The sequence below is a fragment of the Hemitrygon akajei genome, chromosome 7 (genome assembly GCF_048418815.1).
Source record: "Hemitrygon akajei chromosome 7, sHemAka1.3, whole genome shotgun sequence".
NCBI classification, from domain to species: Eukaryota; Metazoa; Chordata; class Chondrichthyes; order Myliobatiformes; family Dasyatidae; genus Hemitrygon; species Hemitrygon akajei.
Window position 1 is genome coordinate 185,307,392 of NC_133130.1, and position 18,826 is coordinate 185,326,217.

General features: G+C 38.1%; 1 protein-coding gene across 6 annotated transcripts in view; it reads left to right on the forward strand.

Annotated features, from left to right (window-relative positions):
• Positions 1–18,826, forward strand: part of LOC140731278 (calcium-binding mitochondrial carrier protein SCaMC-2-B) — a 52,985-nt gene that overhangs the window by 26,021 nt on the left and 8,138 nt on the right. For 2 of the 6 annotated variants that reach the window (XM_073052874.1, XM_073052875.1), the window contains exons 2-6: positions 13,642–13,768; positions 13,994–14,081; positions 14,890–14,925; positions 15,232–15,343; positions 18,229–18,387. In XM_073052874.1, coding sequence (XP_072908975.1) covers positions 13,642–13,768; positions 13,994–14,081; positions 14,890–14,925; positions 15,232–15,343; positions 18,229–18,387 — 522 coding nt within the window. Of the gene's footprint in view, positions 1–8,034; positions 8,492–11,174; positions 11,748–13,641; positions 13,769–13,993; positions 14,082–14,889; positions 14,926–15,231; positions 15,344–18,228; positions 18,388–18,826 lie in introns of those variants that run through there. The other 4 variants (XM_073052879.1, XM_073052877.1, XM_073052878.1 and 1 more) reach the window with 4 other exon arrangements.

The window sequence follows — 18,826 nt, forward strand, 5'->3', positions numbered from 1 at the left end:
AAGTTTGCCCACCCCTGGTCTAGCATGTAAGTGCCATTACAAAGAAAGCATGGCAACACCTCAACTTTCTCAGAAGTTTGTGAAGATTTGGGCATATCATCTAAAACTTTGAACTTGTGTAGATGTGTATGGAGAGTCTGTTGACACCAGTTTGGTATGGAAACACCAATAGCCTTGACAGAAAAACCTACAAAAAGTAATGAATAAAGCCCAGTCTGTGATGGGTAAAGGCTTCCCCACCATTGACCACATCTACATAGGGCGCTGTCCTGGGTAAGCAGCATCCATCATCAAAGACCCCCACCACCCAGCTCTCTTCTTGCTGCTTCCATCAGGTACAGGAGCCTCCAAACCAACACCACCAGGTTCAGGAACAGTTATTACTCGTCAGCCATCAGGCTTTTCAACTGGAGAGGATAAAGTCACTCAACTTCATTCACCCCAACCAACTATGGACTTGCTTTCAAGGACTCTTCATCTCATGTTCTTAATAAAATAACGATGCAATAAATATTATCATTATTTTTTTCTTTTGTTTGTATTTGCACTGTTTGTTGCCTTTTGCGCATTGGTTGTTTGTCCATCTTGTTATGAACAGTCTTTCATTGATTCTGTCGAGTTTCTTTGTATTTACTGTGTTTGCCCGTTAGAAAATGAATCTCAATTGTATTAGGTGACATGTATGTATTTTGATGATAAATTTACTTTGAACCATCAAGCTCCTGAACCGTCATGGATAGCTTCATTCGGCATGACTCTGAACTAATTCTATGACCACAGATTCACTTTCAAGGACTCTTTACAGCTCATTTCTTCAGTATATTTTTTATTTGCGCAATTCATTTTCTTTTACATATTGGCTTTTGTCATTCTGTTTATTTATAGCTTTTCATAAAATTCTATTGTGTTTTTTCCTGTAAATGCCTACAAGATAAATTTCAAGGTAATATATGCTATTACATTATATGCATAAATTTAATAATAATTTTACTTTGATCCTTGTAAGCTATTGTTTAACTTTTTCCAAAAGCAATGATAAAGACAAGCATAACTGTCATAGGTAATTTTGTTTCACAGTGACTCATTCCTTTGGGTTTCGTTGTTTAACGAATCTGGCATTTCATGCAAAACTTTGACAAACTTGTATAGATGTGCTGTAGAGAGTAGTCTGACTGATTGCAAATTTTTTGCATGTGCCTAACACTTTGCAGAGTACTGTAAAATTGAATGATTATAGTTCTAAAGAGTTCAGCTATAGACATTTCAATTCTTGTACAAAGGATCTTATTTATCATTATTCTTTTTAATGTTGTTTCCTCTTGTGCTTTATAGTTTTCTTTATTCAAATTTATTTCATACTGAGCTAAACTTTGTTACCTGTAGTCATCATATTGTGATCGCTGTTTTGTAATGAGCCTTTTAATTAACACACTACTAACTAATCCTTTCTTGTCATGTAATACTGGAGCTTGTTCCTTTATTGTTCCTCAACGTATCTATCAAGAAAACTATCTCTTACTCTCCAAGAACTGAGTACCTCTCTACACCATACTCACCATACTGCTAATGTAGTTTGCCCAGTTTATATGCAGGTTAAAGTCCCCATGATTGTGTTGCTCTTGTTACATGCTTTATACTACTTTTTGCATTACTATTGGTGGGTCATTTTGCACCTCTCACCAATACTTTTGTTCTTGGCTCCATGCAGTTTGATTCTATAATTTTTGAGCTAAGATCCTTCTCCCTGCCCACCACTGCTTTTTGTCCCATTGTTGAATATCATATTAGCCTGCCTCCCTTTTTCATTTTGCCTATATCCTCTAAATATCTTCAACTATTAATTCCAAATCTTGGTTAGTTAACTGTGTGGTTGCTGTTACATCATATCTACTTATTTCTCTTGCGTGGGCTTGGTGGTAATAGAGAGAATGGGCAGGTTGTGGAACAAAAAATGTTTCAAAGTGGAAGTATACAATCGTACTTAACTACTTTCTGTGATGGGATTGATTGTTCTACTCATTAACTACTACTTTCCTCAGCTAAATTTCTCTATTTTGCTTCCATCCTTGCACATGCTCTTTCACTGTTAAATATACAGTATGTTCAGCATTGACATGTCAATTGTTGATTGGGAGCCTGGTATACAGAAGCTTAGAGTATTGAAATACAGGTTTCCCCCACTATCTGAAGGTAGAGAGTTCCTATGAAACTGTTTGTAAGCCGAAATGTTGTAAAGTGAAGAAGCAATTACCATTAATTTATATGGGAAAATTTTTTGAGCGTTTCCCAGACCCAAAAAAAACCCTACCAAATAACACATAAAACCTAAAATAACACTTTTATATAGTAAAAGCAGGAATGATATGATAAATATACAGCTTATATAAAGTAGAAATATTGTATGTGCGGTGTAGTTTCACTTGCCACAATCAGGAAGCCATCGAGCCAAAATTGATTTGGAGGAAAAAAATCGGCGCATACACGCATGTGCACGTAGACGTATATGTACATACATGTGCAAGCATGTACACGCATATGCACGTACACGCATGCGCACACAACAGCACGCACAAGGCTTCACGGTCATGGTAGTCTTTCTCGGGGTAAACACGTATAAAGCGAGCGTCTTTTTTCGTAAAAGCGAAAATCCTCTTTGGTTAGCGAAAACAGGTACTAATATAGGTCTTTCGTAACAGCGAGTTGTCGTAAAGCGAATGTTCGAAAAAAGGGGGCCACTTGTAGTTTGTCTATGAAGCTGTCCAAGTATTGCTGGTACCAACATCTACTATTCAATATAATCTCTAGCATTTAAAAAAGCAGCCAGTTTTGAATTCTATTTAACAAGTGACTGTTAATATGAGTATGTTTAACAAGTACTTACTAATTGTATGGGGATAAATAGTGTAAAAGTGAAATGGGGTAACCTTTTATTTTTATATATATAACCTTATATATAACAATCACAGCACGGAAACAGGCCATTCCGGCCCTCCTAGTCCGTGCCGAACTCTTAATCTCACCTAGTTCCATCTACCCGCACTCAGCCCATAACCCTCCACTCCTTTCCTGTCCATATACCTATCCAATTTTACCTTAAATGACACAACTGAACTGGCCTCTACTACTTCTACAGGAAGCTCATTCCACACAGCTATCACTCTCTGAGTAAAGAAATACCCCCTCGTGTTTCCCTTAAACTTTTGCCCCCTAACTCTCAAATCATGTCCTCTCGTTTGAATCTCCCCTACTCTCAATGGAAACAGCCTATTCACGTCAACTCTATCTATCCCTCTCAACATTTTAAATACCTCGATCAAATCCCCCCTCAACCTTCTACGCTCCAATGAATAGAGACCTAACTTGTTCAACCTTTCTCTGTAACTTAAGTGCTGAAACCCAGGTAACATCCTAGTAAATCGTCTCTGCACTCTCTCTAATTTATAGATAGATAGATAGATACTTTATTCATCCCCATGGGGAAATTCAACTTTTTTTCCAATGTCCCATACACTTGTTGTAGCAAAACTAATTACATACAATACTTAACTCAGTAAAAAATATGATATGCATCTAAATCACTATCTCAAAAAGCATTAATAATAGCTTTTAAAAAGTTCTTAAGTCCTGGCGGTTGAATTGTAAAGCCTAATGGCATTGGGGAGTATTGACCTCTTCATCCTGTCTGAGGAGCATTGCATCGATAGTAACCTGTCGCTGAAACTGCTTCTCTGTCTCTGGATGGTGCTATGTAGAGGATGTTCAGAGTTTTCCATAATTGACCGTAGCCTACTCAGCGCCCTTCGCTCAGCTACCGATGTTAAACTCTCCAGTACTTTGCCCACGACAGAGCCCGCCTTCCTTACCAGCTTATTAAGACGTGAGGCGTCCCTCTTCTTAATGCTTCCTCCCCAACACGCCACCACAAAGAAGAGGGCGCTCTCCACAACTGACCTATAGAACATCTTCAGCATCTCACTACAGACATTGAATGACGCCAACCTTCTTAGGAAGTACAGTCGACTCTGTGCCTTCCTGCACAAGGCATCTGTGTTGGCAGTCCAGTCTAGCTTCTCGTCTAACTGTACTCCCAGATATTTGTAGGTCTTAACCTGCTCCACACATTCTCCATTAATGATCACTGGCTCCATATGAGGCCTAGATCTCCTAAAGTCCACCACCATCTCCTTGGTCTTGGTGATATTGAGATGCAGGTAGTTTGAGTTGCACCATATCACAAAGTCCTGTATCAGTTTCCTATACTCCTCCTCCTGTCCATTCCTGACACACCCCACTATGGCCGTGTCATCAGCAAACTTCTGCACATGGCAGGACTCCGAGATATATTGGAAGTCTGATGTGTACAGGGTGAACAGGACCGGAGAGAGTACGGTTCCCTGTGGCGCTCCTGTGCTGCTGACCACCGTGTCAGACCTACAGTCTCCCAACCACACATACTGAGGTCTATCTGTCAAGTAGTCCACTATCCAATCCACCATATGAGAGTCTACTCCCATCTCCGTTAGTTTGTGCCTTAAGATCTTGGGCTGGATGGTGTTAAAGGCACTAGAGAAGTCAAGGAATGTAATCCTCACAGCACAACTGACCCCATCTAGGTGAGAGAGTGATTTGTGCAGCAAATACGTGATAGCATCCTCCACTCCCACCTTCTCCGTATACGCAAACTGAAGAGGATCCTGGGCGTGCCTGGTTTGTGGCCGCAGATTCTGTATTATCAGCCGCTCCATGGTCTTCGTCGTTCCTATATCTTTCCTGTAATTCGGTGACCAGAACTGTACACAATATTCCAAATTTGGCCTTACCAATGCCTTGTACAATTTTAACATTACATCCCAACTTCTGTACTCAATGCTCTGATTTATAAAGGCCAGCGTTCCAAAAGCCTTCTTCACCACCCTATCTACATGAGATTCCACCTTCAGGGAACTATGCACTGTTATTCCTATCTGTCTATTCCTTTTCATGTTGGTATTTAGATAGCTGAAGTTTTCAAAATGGGAATTATATTCAAATAGACAGTCCTTTTGGAATATCGATTTGGATCATATCTTTTTGATATTTTAATCTGGCTACTTGTATAATCAGCTTAATTCATTGCTTTTGGTAACTTTTGATTCTCCAGCTGCAAGTTGTCCTTTTGTTCGTTTCATCCATTGTAAGAATGTTTTCTTCTTAGCCATCCTTGTTGTGATTGATCCCGATGGTATTTAAAGGACATCATGAAATTCAAACATGAAGGTATTGATATAAGAAAAGCTGAGGGGAGAATTCAGCGGCATGAATATCTTTAAAAAGCATAAAGCTTTTAATGTTAACTGAGGCATCTATTAGATTTCATTAGTATTTTGGATGAAGTAAGCAGGTTAACATCTGAAGGAAAACATGATGGAACTGTTTAATGTTCCTCTGCTAATATCAGCAACTGTAGTTTTTCAAGTTGTTTATAAAACAAACTGTACGTGGATAAGCCAGTAACATCTGGCCTTACTGGAAATATCTTGTCCTTGAGAGTCACTGGTATCAAAGTAGAATTTTACTGAGTATGCTACCAAAGAGTTCGGGTGCAGAAAAATTTCAATAACCCACCACCCTCTGATTATTAGATATCCCAAAATTAATGATATTCCAACATTTTTTTAGTATTAGTATGTTACACAGTTAAATATTTTCCCAGTGAATCTGATGAATTTTAAAAGAGCAGGAAATAAAACAGTGAATTTCAGGTTGCCAAAATAAGATGAGATACCAAATCCTGGCTTTGGCTGCAAACCTACTTGTGTTCCTGTCCCACAGTGTTCCTGACATCAGCTCCATCTGTGCTTGCCCCCAGCACTCTGGATGCTGAACATTTGGATTATTGGAGTTTTAAACTATTCAGTAGCTTAAAATGCTGCCTGTGTCAATCAAGGGTACAATGGTGCAAAGATTGGATTGTAGAACTTGCAGTGCTGGGCTAGTCATCCAGAAAATCACTGTAGAAACCAAATTTAATTATTTATATAATTTGGGGTATAAAGTAGCTGCTTTATTGGTAGCCATGAAAGTACTGTGTTATCTTAAAACAACAACTGGTTTACCAATGTTTCTGGGGATAAATATCTGCCATTGTTAACCAGTCTGACATGTACTTGACTCTACCTTTACGTAGTTGTCTTTAAAATGCCCTCCTGAAGTAAGTAGCTCAACAAACTGATAAATCTGCTGTGTGCTCTGAATGTGCCTTTTGCCTGCACTTTTGCCAGAATATGGCTAGCATTTACCTTGTGAGTTATCAAAATGGGCAAAGAATGTCAATTTATGGCTGCACTCATGGATGAATAAGTTAATGGCTATAGTTATACCTGATACAAGCTTTTGTTATGCTTTTTTCATTCATTTTGTTTTCAGGATCTGAGCATCATTGGCAAGAGTTGAATTTGTCATTCTTGAACAATGTTGCTGAATCGCCTTCATGAACTGCTGTAGTGCTGGTGAAGTACTCCCTTGGTGCTCTTGAGTTGCAGGATTTAACTTGGTGACAATGAAGGAAGAGCCTTCATGACATGTCTCCAAAGTCAGGGTAGTGTACTTGAAGGGAATTAGGCAAGTAGTGATACATGTGCTTGAAGCCCCTGTCCTTGATAGATTCTGCAGGTTTGTGAACTATTGCTCTGGCAGCTTCGGGAATAACTGTAATACATACGTGTTGATACGTGTTGTTAATGGTATATACTCCAGCCACTGGTGGAGCAAATGAATGGTTAGGAAATAGATTGGTTACAAGATCTTGAATAGTATCAAGCTGCTTGAATGTCATTGGAACTGCACTTAGCTAGGCAAGTGAAAAGTATGATGTTGTGTGTCTCGTCAATATATTTAAAGAGTTTTTGGGTGTTTCAAAGTCATCTGCTTGCCACAGGATATGCTGCTTTTGTGGTTCACACAGTAATATTCTGTTTAATGGGCCTAAAAGGATGTTGAGGGTGGGGTGCTCTGCACTGTCAAGAGGAGTGATTAGATTGTCTTTATGGTGTTGTTCATTGTGTAACTTTTTTTTGTAGCATTAATGTTCTGTCTTTTGTGCATGAACTACTCCCATTGTTGAGGAATTGCAAATGTAATTAACCAATACGCATTCAGGGGTAGAAATCTGTACTTCTGAACTTTAATGGAATGCCATTAATGAATTGGATGTAGATGGGCAGGCCTAGACGTTACTCTGAATAATTGGTTCATTGCTACCTTGGGGTTGGGATAACTAACCTCCAACAACCACATTTGTTCATCTATCTATCCATCTGTGTGAGTTATGACTGCAACCATTGGAATATTTTCCCTTTTGATGTCCTTTGGCTTCAGTTTTAGCAGTAGTCCTTGCTGGCATGCTGATTAAATTCTGCTTTGATGTTATGGAGATTCCTCTCATCTAGTCACATTGGTCAGAGCATGTGACTCTCTTCCTTGGTCCCCAATGTTACTTCATGCTCCTGATATTTGTCTTTTGTATAATGAAGGAAAGCTTTCCATGTGTCAGATGTGTTCACCTCCAAAAGCTCATGGTAGCATAGTTGCCAGTGTAACACTATTACAGCTCGGGGCGTTGGAATTTAGAGTTCAATTCCAGCACTGCCTGTAAGGAGTTTGTACGTTATTCCTGTGACCACGTGGGTTTCCTCCTACTGTACCAGTTAGTAGGCTAATTGATCATTGTAAATTGCCCTGTGATTAGGCTAGGATTAAATAGGTAGGTTGCTGGGTGGCGTGGCTCATTGGACTGGAAGGGCCTGTTCATGCAGTATCTCTACATAAATAAATAGATAGGCAAACTACTAGAAAACAACCATGGGGTTGCTTGGTTTGTTGGCAACATACCATCACCATGGTGCACACAATCTAAGCAACTTGTGAAGTGTTCTTGGCAACACCACCACCAAAATCACTCTCCACTTGGGGTTACAGTTGTAAATGCAGTCATTTCCTGGTTCTATTTTTAAATTGTACAGTGTCTTTTGGATAAATTGCTATGCATTTACATTTTCTGTAAGTTTGGAACTCCAGGAGCATCTTGCCATACAGGTTTCATTGACAAAATGGCCTATCCAAGAGGAATGAACAATAAATTGCTAGTGTTGCTCAAATCCTGAGAATTAATTTAAGAAAAACAAATCTGCATCATCATGAGATGAAAGCCAGGTCACATCAACTAGAACATCAAAACTTTGTTTTTGGCATTATTGTGAAAAAAAACACTTCCAAAAAAAATTGTTTGTCAAGTTCAGTGTGAGGATATTTTGTGACCAAGGTGAGAGGAGTAGGTAAGGAATGACATGCTTAATTCTTGATTATTTTGTGTTCCTCATTGTTGCAGTTAAACTTTATGCACATGGGGAAGATCTCTGTATTTGAAAGTAACGATGGGTATTCAGTTACTCCACAGAATTCTGGCTGGCTCATCTTGGGAACCACTTCACAACAATGGCCAACATGACCACTCGTGAGTAAAACAGCAGCTGCTGTCACTTTGGTATGTTGAAAACTTAACTCCTGCAATGAAATATAAATTAGCACCTGACTGTCAGGAAGTTTGTGGTGCTTGGGTTATGAGTGAAATCTAAATCTTGTTCCATAGTATAAATGATGTAGGAGTCATACTGAACATTGACCAAAATCAATTCTGGAAATAAGTATAAAGGGTAAATTTATTGAATTCCAAGTTCTATGCATTAGTAGAGGGATGGAGTATAGATAGAATTTATATCAGAAAGCATAGATCTGATAAATAACATATCCTACAATTAACTATATGCTACCAATAAATATTTAGACCATGTAATAACATTTGAAATTTTCAAAATAGCTGAGAATTGACACAATTGATGTAAATAGTTTCTCATGGTGAAATGTTGAACTGCAAGTGGTCACAGGTTAGTCTTTACGATGGTAAGAATAAATGAGGGTTAAATAGTTTTCCTTTTTATTATTGAGGAAAGTACTGTACTAGCAATTGTAATACTCTAAAGTCAAAAGATTGACTATGAGCAGGAAAAAATATAATTGAGATCTGTCCAGGAAGATGTAGCTACTGTTGAATAGGGATTGAGTTTGTGCTAATGGCTTTCTTTTCCCAAAATTCTCATCTCTCCTTGATAATGTTTTGTCCATGGAAATGCAGTCTGCTTCACTGCCATGATTTCATTAGACTTTAGGATGAAAGAGAGCCTCCTCATTCTACAACTAGTAATCCTGATGTGTTGTTCTCACCTCTGCTCTTCAGCATTGCATTCAACTGGAGTTCATAGTGATGGTGGGATATCTCCTTGAGTGGTACAACTTGATGTTTCCTTAGCAATTGCATAGTCTGCCAGGGGAAATTCAAACATATGAGACCCATCTCATGTCCATTGCTTGCTTTGAATTACATCCACTTACATTGTCACCAGGAATCACCTAGCAATAATTGTTCTTGGGTGTCTTAGAAGTCTGATGTAATTCCTATTGAGCAATAGTCAAACTCCTTGGAATTTTGAGGCTCTTTTATTTGAAAATAGATTGAATTTTTTTTCATTGTATAATTCTCCGTAATTTCTGCCACGTCCAACGGGATCCCACTACCAACCACATTTTTCCCTGCCCCCCCCCTTTTTGCTTTCCACAGGGATTGCTCCCAACACAACTCCCTTGTCCATTCATTCCCCCCCCCATCCCTTCCCACCGATCTCCCTCCTGACACTTATCCTTGCAAGTGGAACAAGTGCTACACCTGCCCTTACACTTCCTCCCTCACCATCATTCAGGGCTCCAGGCAGTCCTTCCAGGTGAGGCAACACTTCAGCACCACTAGGCTGGTGTGGTATACTGCGTTTGGTGTTCCCGGTGTGACCTTTTATATATTGGTGAGACCCGACGCAGACTGGGAGACCGTTTCGCTGAACACCTACGCTCTGTCCGCCAGAGAAAGCAGGATCTCCCAGTGGCCACACATTTTAATTCCATGTCCCATTCCCATTCTGATATGTCTATCTATGGCCTCCTCTGCTGTCCAGATGAAGCCACATTCAGGTTGGAGGAACAACACCTTAAATACCGCTGGGTAGCCTCCAACCTGATGGCATGAACATTGACGTCTCTAACTTTCGTTAATGCCCCTCCTCCCCTTCTTACCCCATCCCTGATATATTTAGTTTTTTTCTCCCCCTCCCTTTTTTTTCTTTCTCTCTCTGCCCATCACTCTCCCTGTTCTCCATTTCCCTCTGGTGCTTCCCTCCCCCTTTCTTTCTCCCTAGGCCTCCCGTCCCATGATCCTTTCTCTAGCTCAGTATCCCTTTTGCCAATCACCTTTCTGGCTCTCAGCTTCACCCCACCCCCTCTGGTCTTCTCCTATCATTTTGCATTTTCCCCTCCCCCTCCTACTTTCAAATCTCTTACTATCTTTCCTTTCAGTTAGTCCTGACGAAGGGTCTGGGCCTGAAACGTCGACAGCGCTTCTCCCTATAGATGCTGCCTGGCCTGCTGCGTTCCACCAGCATTTTGTGTGTGTGGCTTGAATTTTGTTTTGTTAGTTTATCCTGTGTGAAGAACTCATGACAACTAAACCCAGAGTGGGCTGAATGATACTTGAATTTGAATCCTTTGAGATTAAAAGCTCAGAAATGTTCTTTGAGTTTGCTGCTAGGTTTGGAAATGTTATTCTTAGTATCAAAATCCAAGCTTAGTTTGTTCAATTTTGATTTTTCTGCAGAGATTCAGGATGTTTGTTGTTGAGTTTGTGTCAAATATGGATATTTAAGGATACTTGTGAATAGTGTAATGAGTACAATTTCATTAATGCTTAGAGCCTCTTGTGAGATGTGCACCTTATGGGAATAAGTGAAATAAACCCATTGAAACATGTCCGTCCTAGGGGAAGCATTGATGAATTTGGTTTCAGGAAAAGTATCATTGCTGCTAGTGTCATGGACTTAATTTTAGTGCATTATATTATTCTGTGCACAGATTAGTGTACCAATTATGTGCCCAAATCTGTTGTTTGATGGCATTTATGTAAACATTTGGTAATTGTGGACACATGCTTGGATTTATAAAGTTCATGGTTAGTTTTGTTGAAATGTAATGTCTTGAACTCCCTGAAATTGGAACATGGAGTAAATGTACTGGTGAACTTAACCTGTTTACGTGTGCTTTGACATCATTACGTCCATTGCATAATGTTGGAGAATTGCCAGAAAATTCTTGGTTGATGCGTAATCAATACTCTCTAAATGGATTATGTTTAGTCCAGTATTATGTGAGAAGTATTTAATTTTTCAACCTTTTTTTTTACTTTGTTTCTGAAACTTGGCAGAGGATCTTTAATTACTAATCTGTAGTGAACTTAAAAGTTTGATTAGTGAGAAGTGAGGTAGTCATGATACTTAGACATGAAAGGTCAGGGTCAGTTTGCTCTGCTATAAAAGTGACGTGGATGGCTTCCAGTTCTAAGTGTCAGCCTCGCAGTACTCCACTGCTGTCTCAGAGGTTGTTAGATAATTGCAATAATTTTAATTTGATTTTTATGTATTTTGTATGTCTTAGGTTTGTATATTTTGGCCAGTATGCTGTGCCTATGTTTAAGTATACCAGTTCTAGACACTGTGGAAAGAGAGTTTGAATACTTCGAATCGGGACAGCTGCCTGTTGAACTAAAATCATTGTTTAGGCTCAGTCTTTTCATCCCTTCAAATGAGTTAATGACCTATCGTCAGTGGAGAGAGGTAAATCCTAATTGTCTATTCTAGAGTGGTTAATGTTTTTGAAGGATCTTTCTTAAGCTTTAGGAGCCTTCACTTATCTGATAATCGTGTAGAAAATACTTGAGCTTGTTTGCACACTTCAGTATTACTGAGCAGTTTTCCAGCTGTGCAAGCCTTGGGAGGTTAAGAGTCTCTTGCTTATTGTCTTATCATTATTGCAAGCTGTCATATCCTGAATGATATAAGATGTGGAGGCTTGGTGATCTGTTAGCAGGATTTTTAATGGACTTTTAAGGACATAGTTGTTGGTGGTCAGCAAAAAACAATGCTATGAAATGTGAAGTATTGTCTTGACTACAAGAACAAGAAGCACAATGTAAACTAAACTATGTAATTTTGAAAAGGGTCTAAGAATTAAGATCTGAAGATGTGCATATAATGCTTTAAAAGTTAAGAATATGTTTTCTTTAAAAGTAATAATTATGGACTTTGTACATGGGTAAAGAGTATAAGACCAAGGAAGTTGTAATGAAATACAGGATTATTGAAATTCATTAAATGCTTGACTTTTTAAAAATTTTATTAAAGGTATGCAGGTACTTCCTGCACCATTCTAGCCTTCTTGTAAACTCTTGATGTGCAGCTGCCTTGAAGCCTTGAAATAAAATACTTTCAAATTGAACCATATATATTCTCCATGTTAGCGATATAGATTGCAAAGTTCTGTTTGGCAGTATGCTAATGCATTACACAGATCTTTGATGCTCCTAGAGGGAAAACTATTTCCTATTGACCCTACTGCACATATGTAAAATTTGAGGCCAAGTAATCCCAATTTCCTGAGCTGCTATCCCTTTTTTGTCTCAAGTGAAACATTTTTCAAAATGTTGTACATCTCATGTTAGCTTGCTTCTAAGTGAATGTAGATAGTTGCCTGATTTGGCATCTGCTGAGACAGCTGTCTTCCATCAACTAACATGCCATTCAGTTCAGTAAGAAACTTGATCCCTGCACATGATTCTTGTTGGAGCTTGATATTTGGTATAGGTATCCTCACTCATTTTTTTAAAATGTGCATCAATATGCAGCATATTAAAATGTACATTGGAAGGGATGGGGAATTACTGGAATTTTGTCTGTAGAGGGGCTACTTAGCTTGAATCTAAGTTGGCCATGGAACTGTGAAAGAACCATTAATGCAAATTTTATTGATCAGTATTCCACCAGGCAGAATATAGTGTCAAGAATATCAGTGGCATAATTGCCCTGAATGTTTGAATGTCTTAAAACCAAAATGGTTAAAGTAATCATTGCACAACATGAAGAAATTCAGCTGAATTCAGGATTTTCTGAGCTTGGAGCAGTTAAATTCCAGAATGTTGATCTTGGAAAATTTGAAACTAGTCAGTTTGTCACTTTTCTTCAAAATTTTATTTCTTCAAAATAAAATACCATCAACATCTGTTTCTTAAATTATGGACTGTGATTCAACAATGCAAATGTCAGATGTTGATAACATTTCGATTTATTGATGTCCTCTAGGCACATCTATGTACACTACAACTCAACGATTGTAATTGAGGATTAGTATTTCACAAGTATTTTGTGTTTCTCACTAAGCTCTTCAAATAAGACAGTATGTCAGAAACAAGAAAGAACCTATTTTAAAATGCTGAAAAATGTGATTATAATGAAAAAGTTATTAATATTAAGCCACTTGTACCAAACCATTAAGGATCATTAGTCAGAATGCTATCTAAAATGTTTAGTGTGTAGGCTCAGATTCTCTTTCAAGATTAAGTTGCTCATCCGTAATAGGTAGTAATATGTTGGGTTTTGATTCAACTAGTTTCCAATCACCATACTTTCCAATTGTCTTCCTGAAAAATAAAAGATTTATTTTTGTCTTTAACAGAAAATTGTTAAAGCTGGTGACAAAGACTTAGATGGCCAACTTGATTTTGAAGAATTTGTTCATTATTTAAAAGATCACGAGAAGAAACTCAGGCTCGTTTTCAAAAGTCTAGATAAGAAAAACGATGGTAAGAACTAATCTTTTCCTCCTACAACTGTGTGCAGTTTAGTAATTTAAAAATATATAATCTAAGTGAAATAAACATACTGTCTTAAATTTTGTACAATACAATATTAACTTTACATTTGAGCTTGTAATATGGCCTGGGTGTATTGTAGTGATATCCTTTGCGAGTGTTCATAATGTTCAGTGTATTGTACAGTATATTCAGATTTTTTTCTTAATTTCTCAGGTAAAATTGATGCACAAGAAATCATGCAGTCATTGCGTGACCTTGGAGTCCATATTTCAGAACAGCAGGCTGAGAAGATCCTGAAAAGGTGAGTTACTTGTTAAAGCATTTGCCTTTGAATTGTAATAATTGTAACTTATCTGTACCATTATTATCAATATGCGGTGCTCTCCTGTCTTATAATTGCACAAAATTTCTCTGCTGTGTTTATTTCCTTGTATTCCCTGTTTGGTTATAAACCAGATAACGTCAAAAAGCTGAGAGGTACAAGAAAGGAATCCTGTACTGAAGCATCCTTTTCATGATTTTAATATACATTTGTCTGATGGCCATTATTTAGTCCTTTGAGGGAAAATTAAATCTTTTAAAAAAAATTTTGGGGTCAAATATAAATAACTCAATTTAAGTAGTTGCTACCGTGGTGGGGCAACACAACATGTAATATTTTTGTTTTGATTTCTACTCACTACCTCCAGTTTCTTACACATGGAACTCCATGATGATCCAGTTACATAACATGGTGACATACTAATGCTACTTCATTGTCTAAAACATCAATTTTGCATACACACTTCTATACATTTGCGTGACCTGGCATAATAAAAATTGTCTGATTTAACAGGAAATCCATGTTCCTATTTCTGACATTTTTTTGGACAGTCCTTATGAACTTGTGTGTGAATGACATCTTTGCTTCTTTTTAGCAAAGTGAAATGGTGTTTCTGCAAAGTAGGTATCACCATAGATTATGTGATATTCAGGAAGATGACAAAAAACTTTAAAAGCTGATTTTTTTTTTGTATAAGAACTGCAGCATATTGTTCTGTGTTCTCTGTTACATGTACAAAATACCTTATCTGTACTATTTTTCTACATCTTTTGCTTTCTGTCTTCAGAATTTGGAGAGGGCACCTTTGGGGCCCTATTGCTTAGTAAGTACCAGTTATGTCTGTCTGTTTCTCTGCTTTTACTTCATTGAAATAGTTAAGCAGCATTTTGTATCCATGATATGCAGCTTCACCCTTCCCTTGCAAAATAGGTTGAAATAATGTCCCTGCACAGACCTCAGCCTACATTGCCTTAACTTTCCAATTTTGTTCCTAACATCCTTCAGCACTTTATAGTATGAGAAAGTCTAGTGTTTAACAATTTAATTATATCAGTCAAAGCTTGCTGTTAAACAAAAAGAGTTGAATATTCAAAAACCACAACATATATTTTCTCTTGTTTTTAAATAGCATGGATAAAAATGGGACAATGACAATTGACTGGAATGAATGGCGAGATTATCATCTTCTGCATCCTGCGGACAACATTCCTGAAATAATTCTGTACTGGAAGCACTCCACAGTAAGTTCAGCAAATAGTTTAGTACAATGTCCTCTCCCAGACTAATATTCTTGATACTGAGGCTATAGTTAAACTCTGGTGGCTCTTGTGCAAATCATTGTTTGCAACACCAGACTACCAAAACAGCTACTCTGAACCTGAGCTCTATGATGAGAAGAGATTGCACAGTGGGTGGAGGAAAATATTCAAGGATGTGCTCAAAGCCCCCATCTTTACCATCTTAAAAAGCATTTTAAGGGAGCTCTGGGCTTGCACCTAAAGATATCTTTGTACACCAGTCCTTCTAATGCTCCTGCCATACGCAGTTGACTTTCTTCTTGCACCTGGCCTCCCAAAGTATGACACCTTGTACTTGTCAAGATTAAGCTTCTTCTGCCATATCTCTACCTAGAGTTCCAACTGATCTGTATTGTGCTGTATCCTTTAACAACCTTTCCTCACTATCTACAGCTCCACAAATTTTCACGTTGTGTATGTGGCCTGTTACCACAACTATATTATTAATAACAATGCTGGAGATGGGAACGAAGTTTCATGGTTCTTTACTGGTAGAGTCCAAACTTAAACACACACATACAGATCCTTACGCACCTAATAGTGCAAGCAACAACATGTTACTATAACATAAAGTAGTCCCTTATTATAATGTAGGCTATATGGTACACATGTCATCTGCAAAATTGCCAGGAAGCCTGTCTACATATTTGAACAAATCATAATATAAAATCAGTAAAGGCAAACTAGACAGGTCCCATCATTAATCCCTGTAGAACACCAGTGGGTCACAGATCTCCAGTCAGAATAACACCCTACATGACTACTCTCTGTTCCATAGCTTTGACAGTTTTGAAACCAATCTACCAAGCCTCCATTGATCCTATGTGCCTTAATTGTCTGACTCAACCTGCCACAAGGGAGGTTGTTGAGAGCTTTATTAGACTACAACATCCACTGCCCTGCCTTCGTTAGTCATAATTTTCAGCTCCTCAATAGGTATGAGTTGGATGTTTACAACTCTTAATTGTGATTTGGTGTTTAGCAGTAACCAGAAAGTCAGATAGATAGCTACAATTTATATTATCTTGTTTCTTGTTTCTGATGGCGTTGTCTAAGGTCTAATGTAAAAGTGTTAGAAAGTGGCGTGGTCAAGTTCTTGTTCAAAGCTTTATGTGGCTGCATTTCTTCACATTCTAAAGAACATGTTACAAGCTACTGTTATTTTGATGTTCTCTGCTCACCATTTCTTGAACCGAACAAAAATTTGAGTAATTTTTACAAATTTCTAATATTGGAGTTACTGCAATAATTGGTACAATGTTTCAGAGGTGCACAGATATTTAATTCTCATTGATTGTTAGCCTGTAAAATTTGTCAAGACCTTCATCTGCAGTTAGTGGTGAGTGGTTTGCTTTATCATAAATCATAGCTCTGATACTGATTCAATATTCACACCAATGTTGCTTCCAGTTTTAGTTGCAAGGATGGTTTCTATCTTATTATTGGCATGTTAAAACTATGTTTTGATATTCCAAGATTAATTAGAAAGGATTGAGTTCTTGCAGAAGTTGGTTAGTTGTATAACACGTGAAAATTAGTACCGTAGATGTCGGATTATAAGCCGCTACTTTTTTCCCACATTTTGAACAGCTTTGAACACTGCGGCCTTTACTACGGTGCGGCTAATGCATGATTTTTTTTCATGCCGCCAAAAACATTTTGCCTCGTAACAGTAGACCAATAAAATTGATGAGTAGTTCACAGAGGTCCAATGAAATTGTACAATAAATCAAGCGCACTTTCACAATTAAATTATTGTAAATCAGTCATTTGTACTCACCCTCATCAACATGGAAAACACTCGAAGAAAAGCATTGTGCTGCCTTTATGGCAGTTATTTAGTTTATAATATTTTCGCTTAGTAATTCATTTGTTAGTATTTTCTAGTTAAAGTTAGAAGTACTACATCCCGGGATACTATGACGTCACATCCAGTTTCGCCGCGTCTTGTGGGAAATACCGGTTTGCGATAAACGGGAAGGTGGGGGGGAGCGGCATTAGACCCGATCGAAAACGCTGCTTTTAAGTTAAAGGCGATCAATAACTTTTTCCTGGTAGGCTGCAGTATATTTTTTTTTACCAGTCCTAAGGAGATATTGGAATGTTGTTCGTGCACTGTTCAGTAAAAAAGTATACGCAACGTAATTTGTGTGTTACCGATACGTATGTATATTTAAAAGTAGCCGTGTTAGAGGCACGGTTCGAAAAAAAGCATTTGCAATATGTATTTGTTTATGTTACCATATGGATTTAATTAAAAGTTAAAAAATCCTCACGTGTAGTATCTTTCTGTGTAAATATCTCATATTACAACGTGGGACACCTGCGGCCTAAAATCCGGTGCGGCTTGTACAAGTACAAAATTGATTTTCTTTCTAAAATTAGAGCCAGCGGCTTTTAATCAGGTGCGCTCTGTAGTGCGAAATCTACAGTAGTTCAGAATCTTTCCTACTTTATTACAAAAGTGACTTTTGAACTGTAACATTCCATTGTAGTCAAGTTTAAGTGTTTTATTGCAGGGAATTGAATGCTGACAGACCTGATTGAATCAGATTGATTAGTATGAAGCAATGGTTTCCATTGCTCAACTTTTGAATTGAGCAAAGACCTGAGTTTAACTAACCTTTGGACATGTGTTGATAAAATTCATTTTTTAAAAAAAAGCCTTCGACTTTTAAATTCTGTTTCCATCTCTGAATTTAATTTGTATCTTAATCAGTAAATTTTAAGTTTGAGTGCAGGTCCACCTCTTTGGAAAAAGCTACTATGCTGAATATTATTTAAATCTTCATTGGTTAACGTCCATTGGCTAATATTTCCTGTTTCAGATATTTGATGTAGGCGAGAGTTTAACAATTCCGGATGAGTTCACAGAGGAGGAGAAGCAAACTGGCATGTGGTGGCGACAGCTAGTAGCAGGAGGGGGTGCAGGTGCTGTGTCTAGGACGTGCACTGCCCCACTTGACCGACTCAAGGTGCTAATGCAGGTGAGTTGCCCACAAGTGTTGGTTTACTCTTTGATCATTCAATGCATCTTAGCTCGTCTGTTCTGTCCCCACACTTCCAGCAAGTACGCTTGGCTGGTCACCAAGAGCAAAATTTTTTCTGTTTTCTTTCTTCCTTTCTGGGGCATCTGGGGGACAGTGATCACCGCTCCCTAGCTTTTAGCATTATCATGGAAAAGGATAGAATCAGGGAGGACAGGAAAATTTTTAATTGGGGAAGGGCAAATTATGAGGCTATAAGGCTAGAACTTGCGGGTGTGAATTGGGATGATGTTTTTGCAAGGAAATGTACTATGTACATGTGGTCGATGTTTAAGGATCTCTTGCAAGATGTTAGGGATAAATTTGTCCCGGTGAGGAAGATAAAAAATGGTAGGGTGAGGGAACCATGGGTGACAAGTGAAGTGGAAAATCTAGTCAG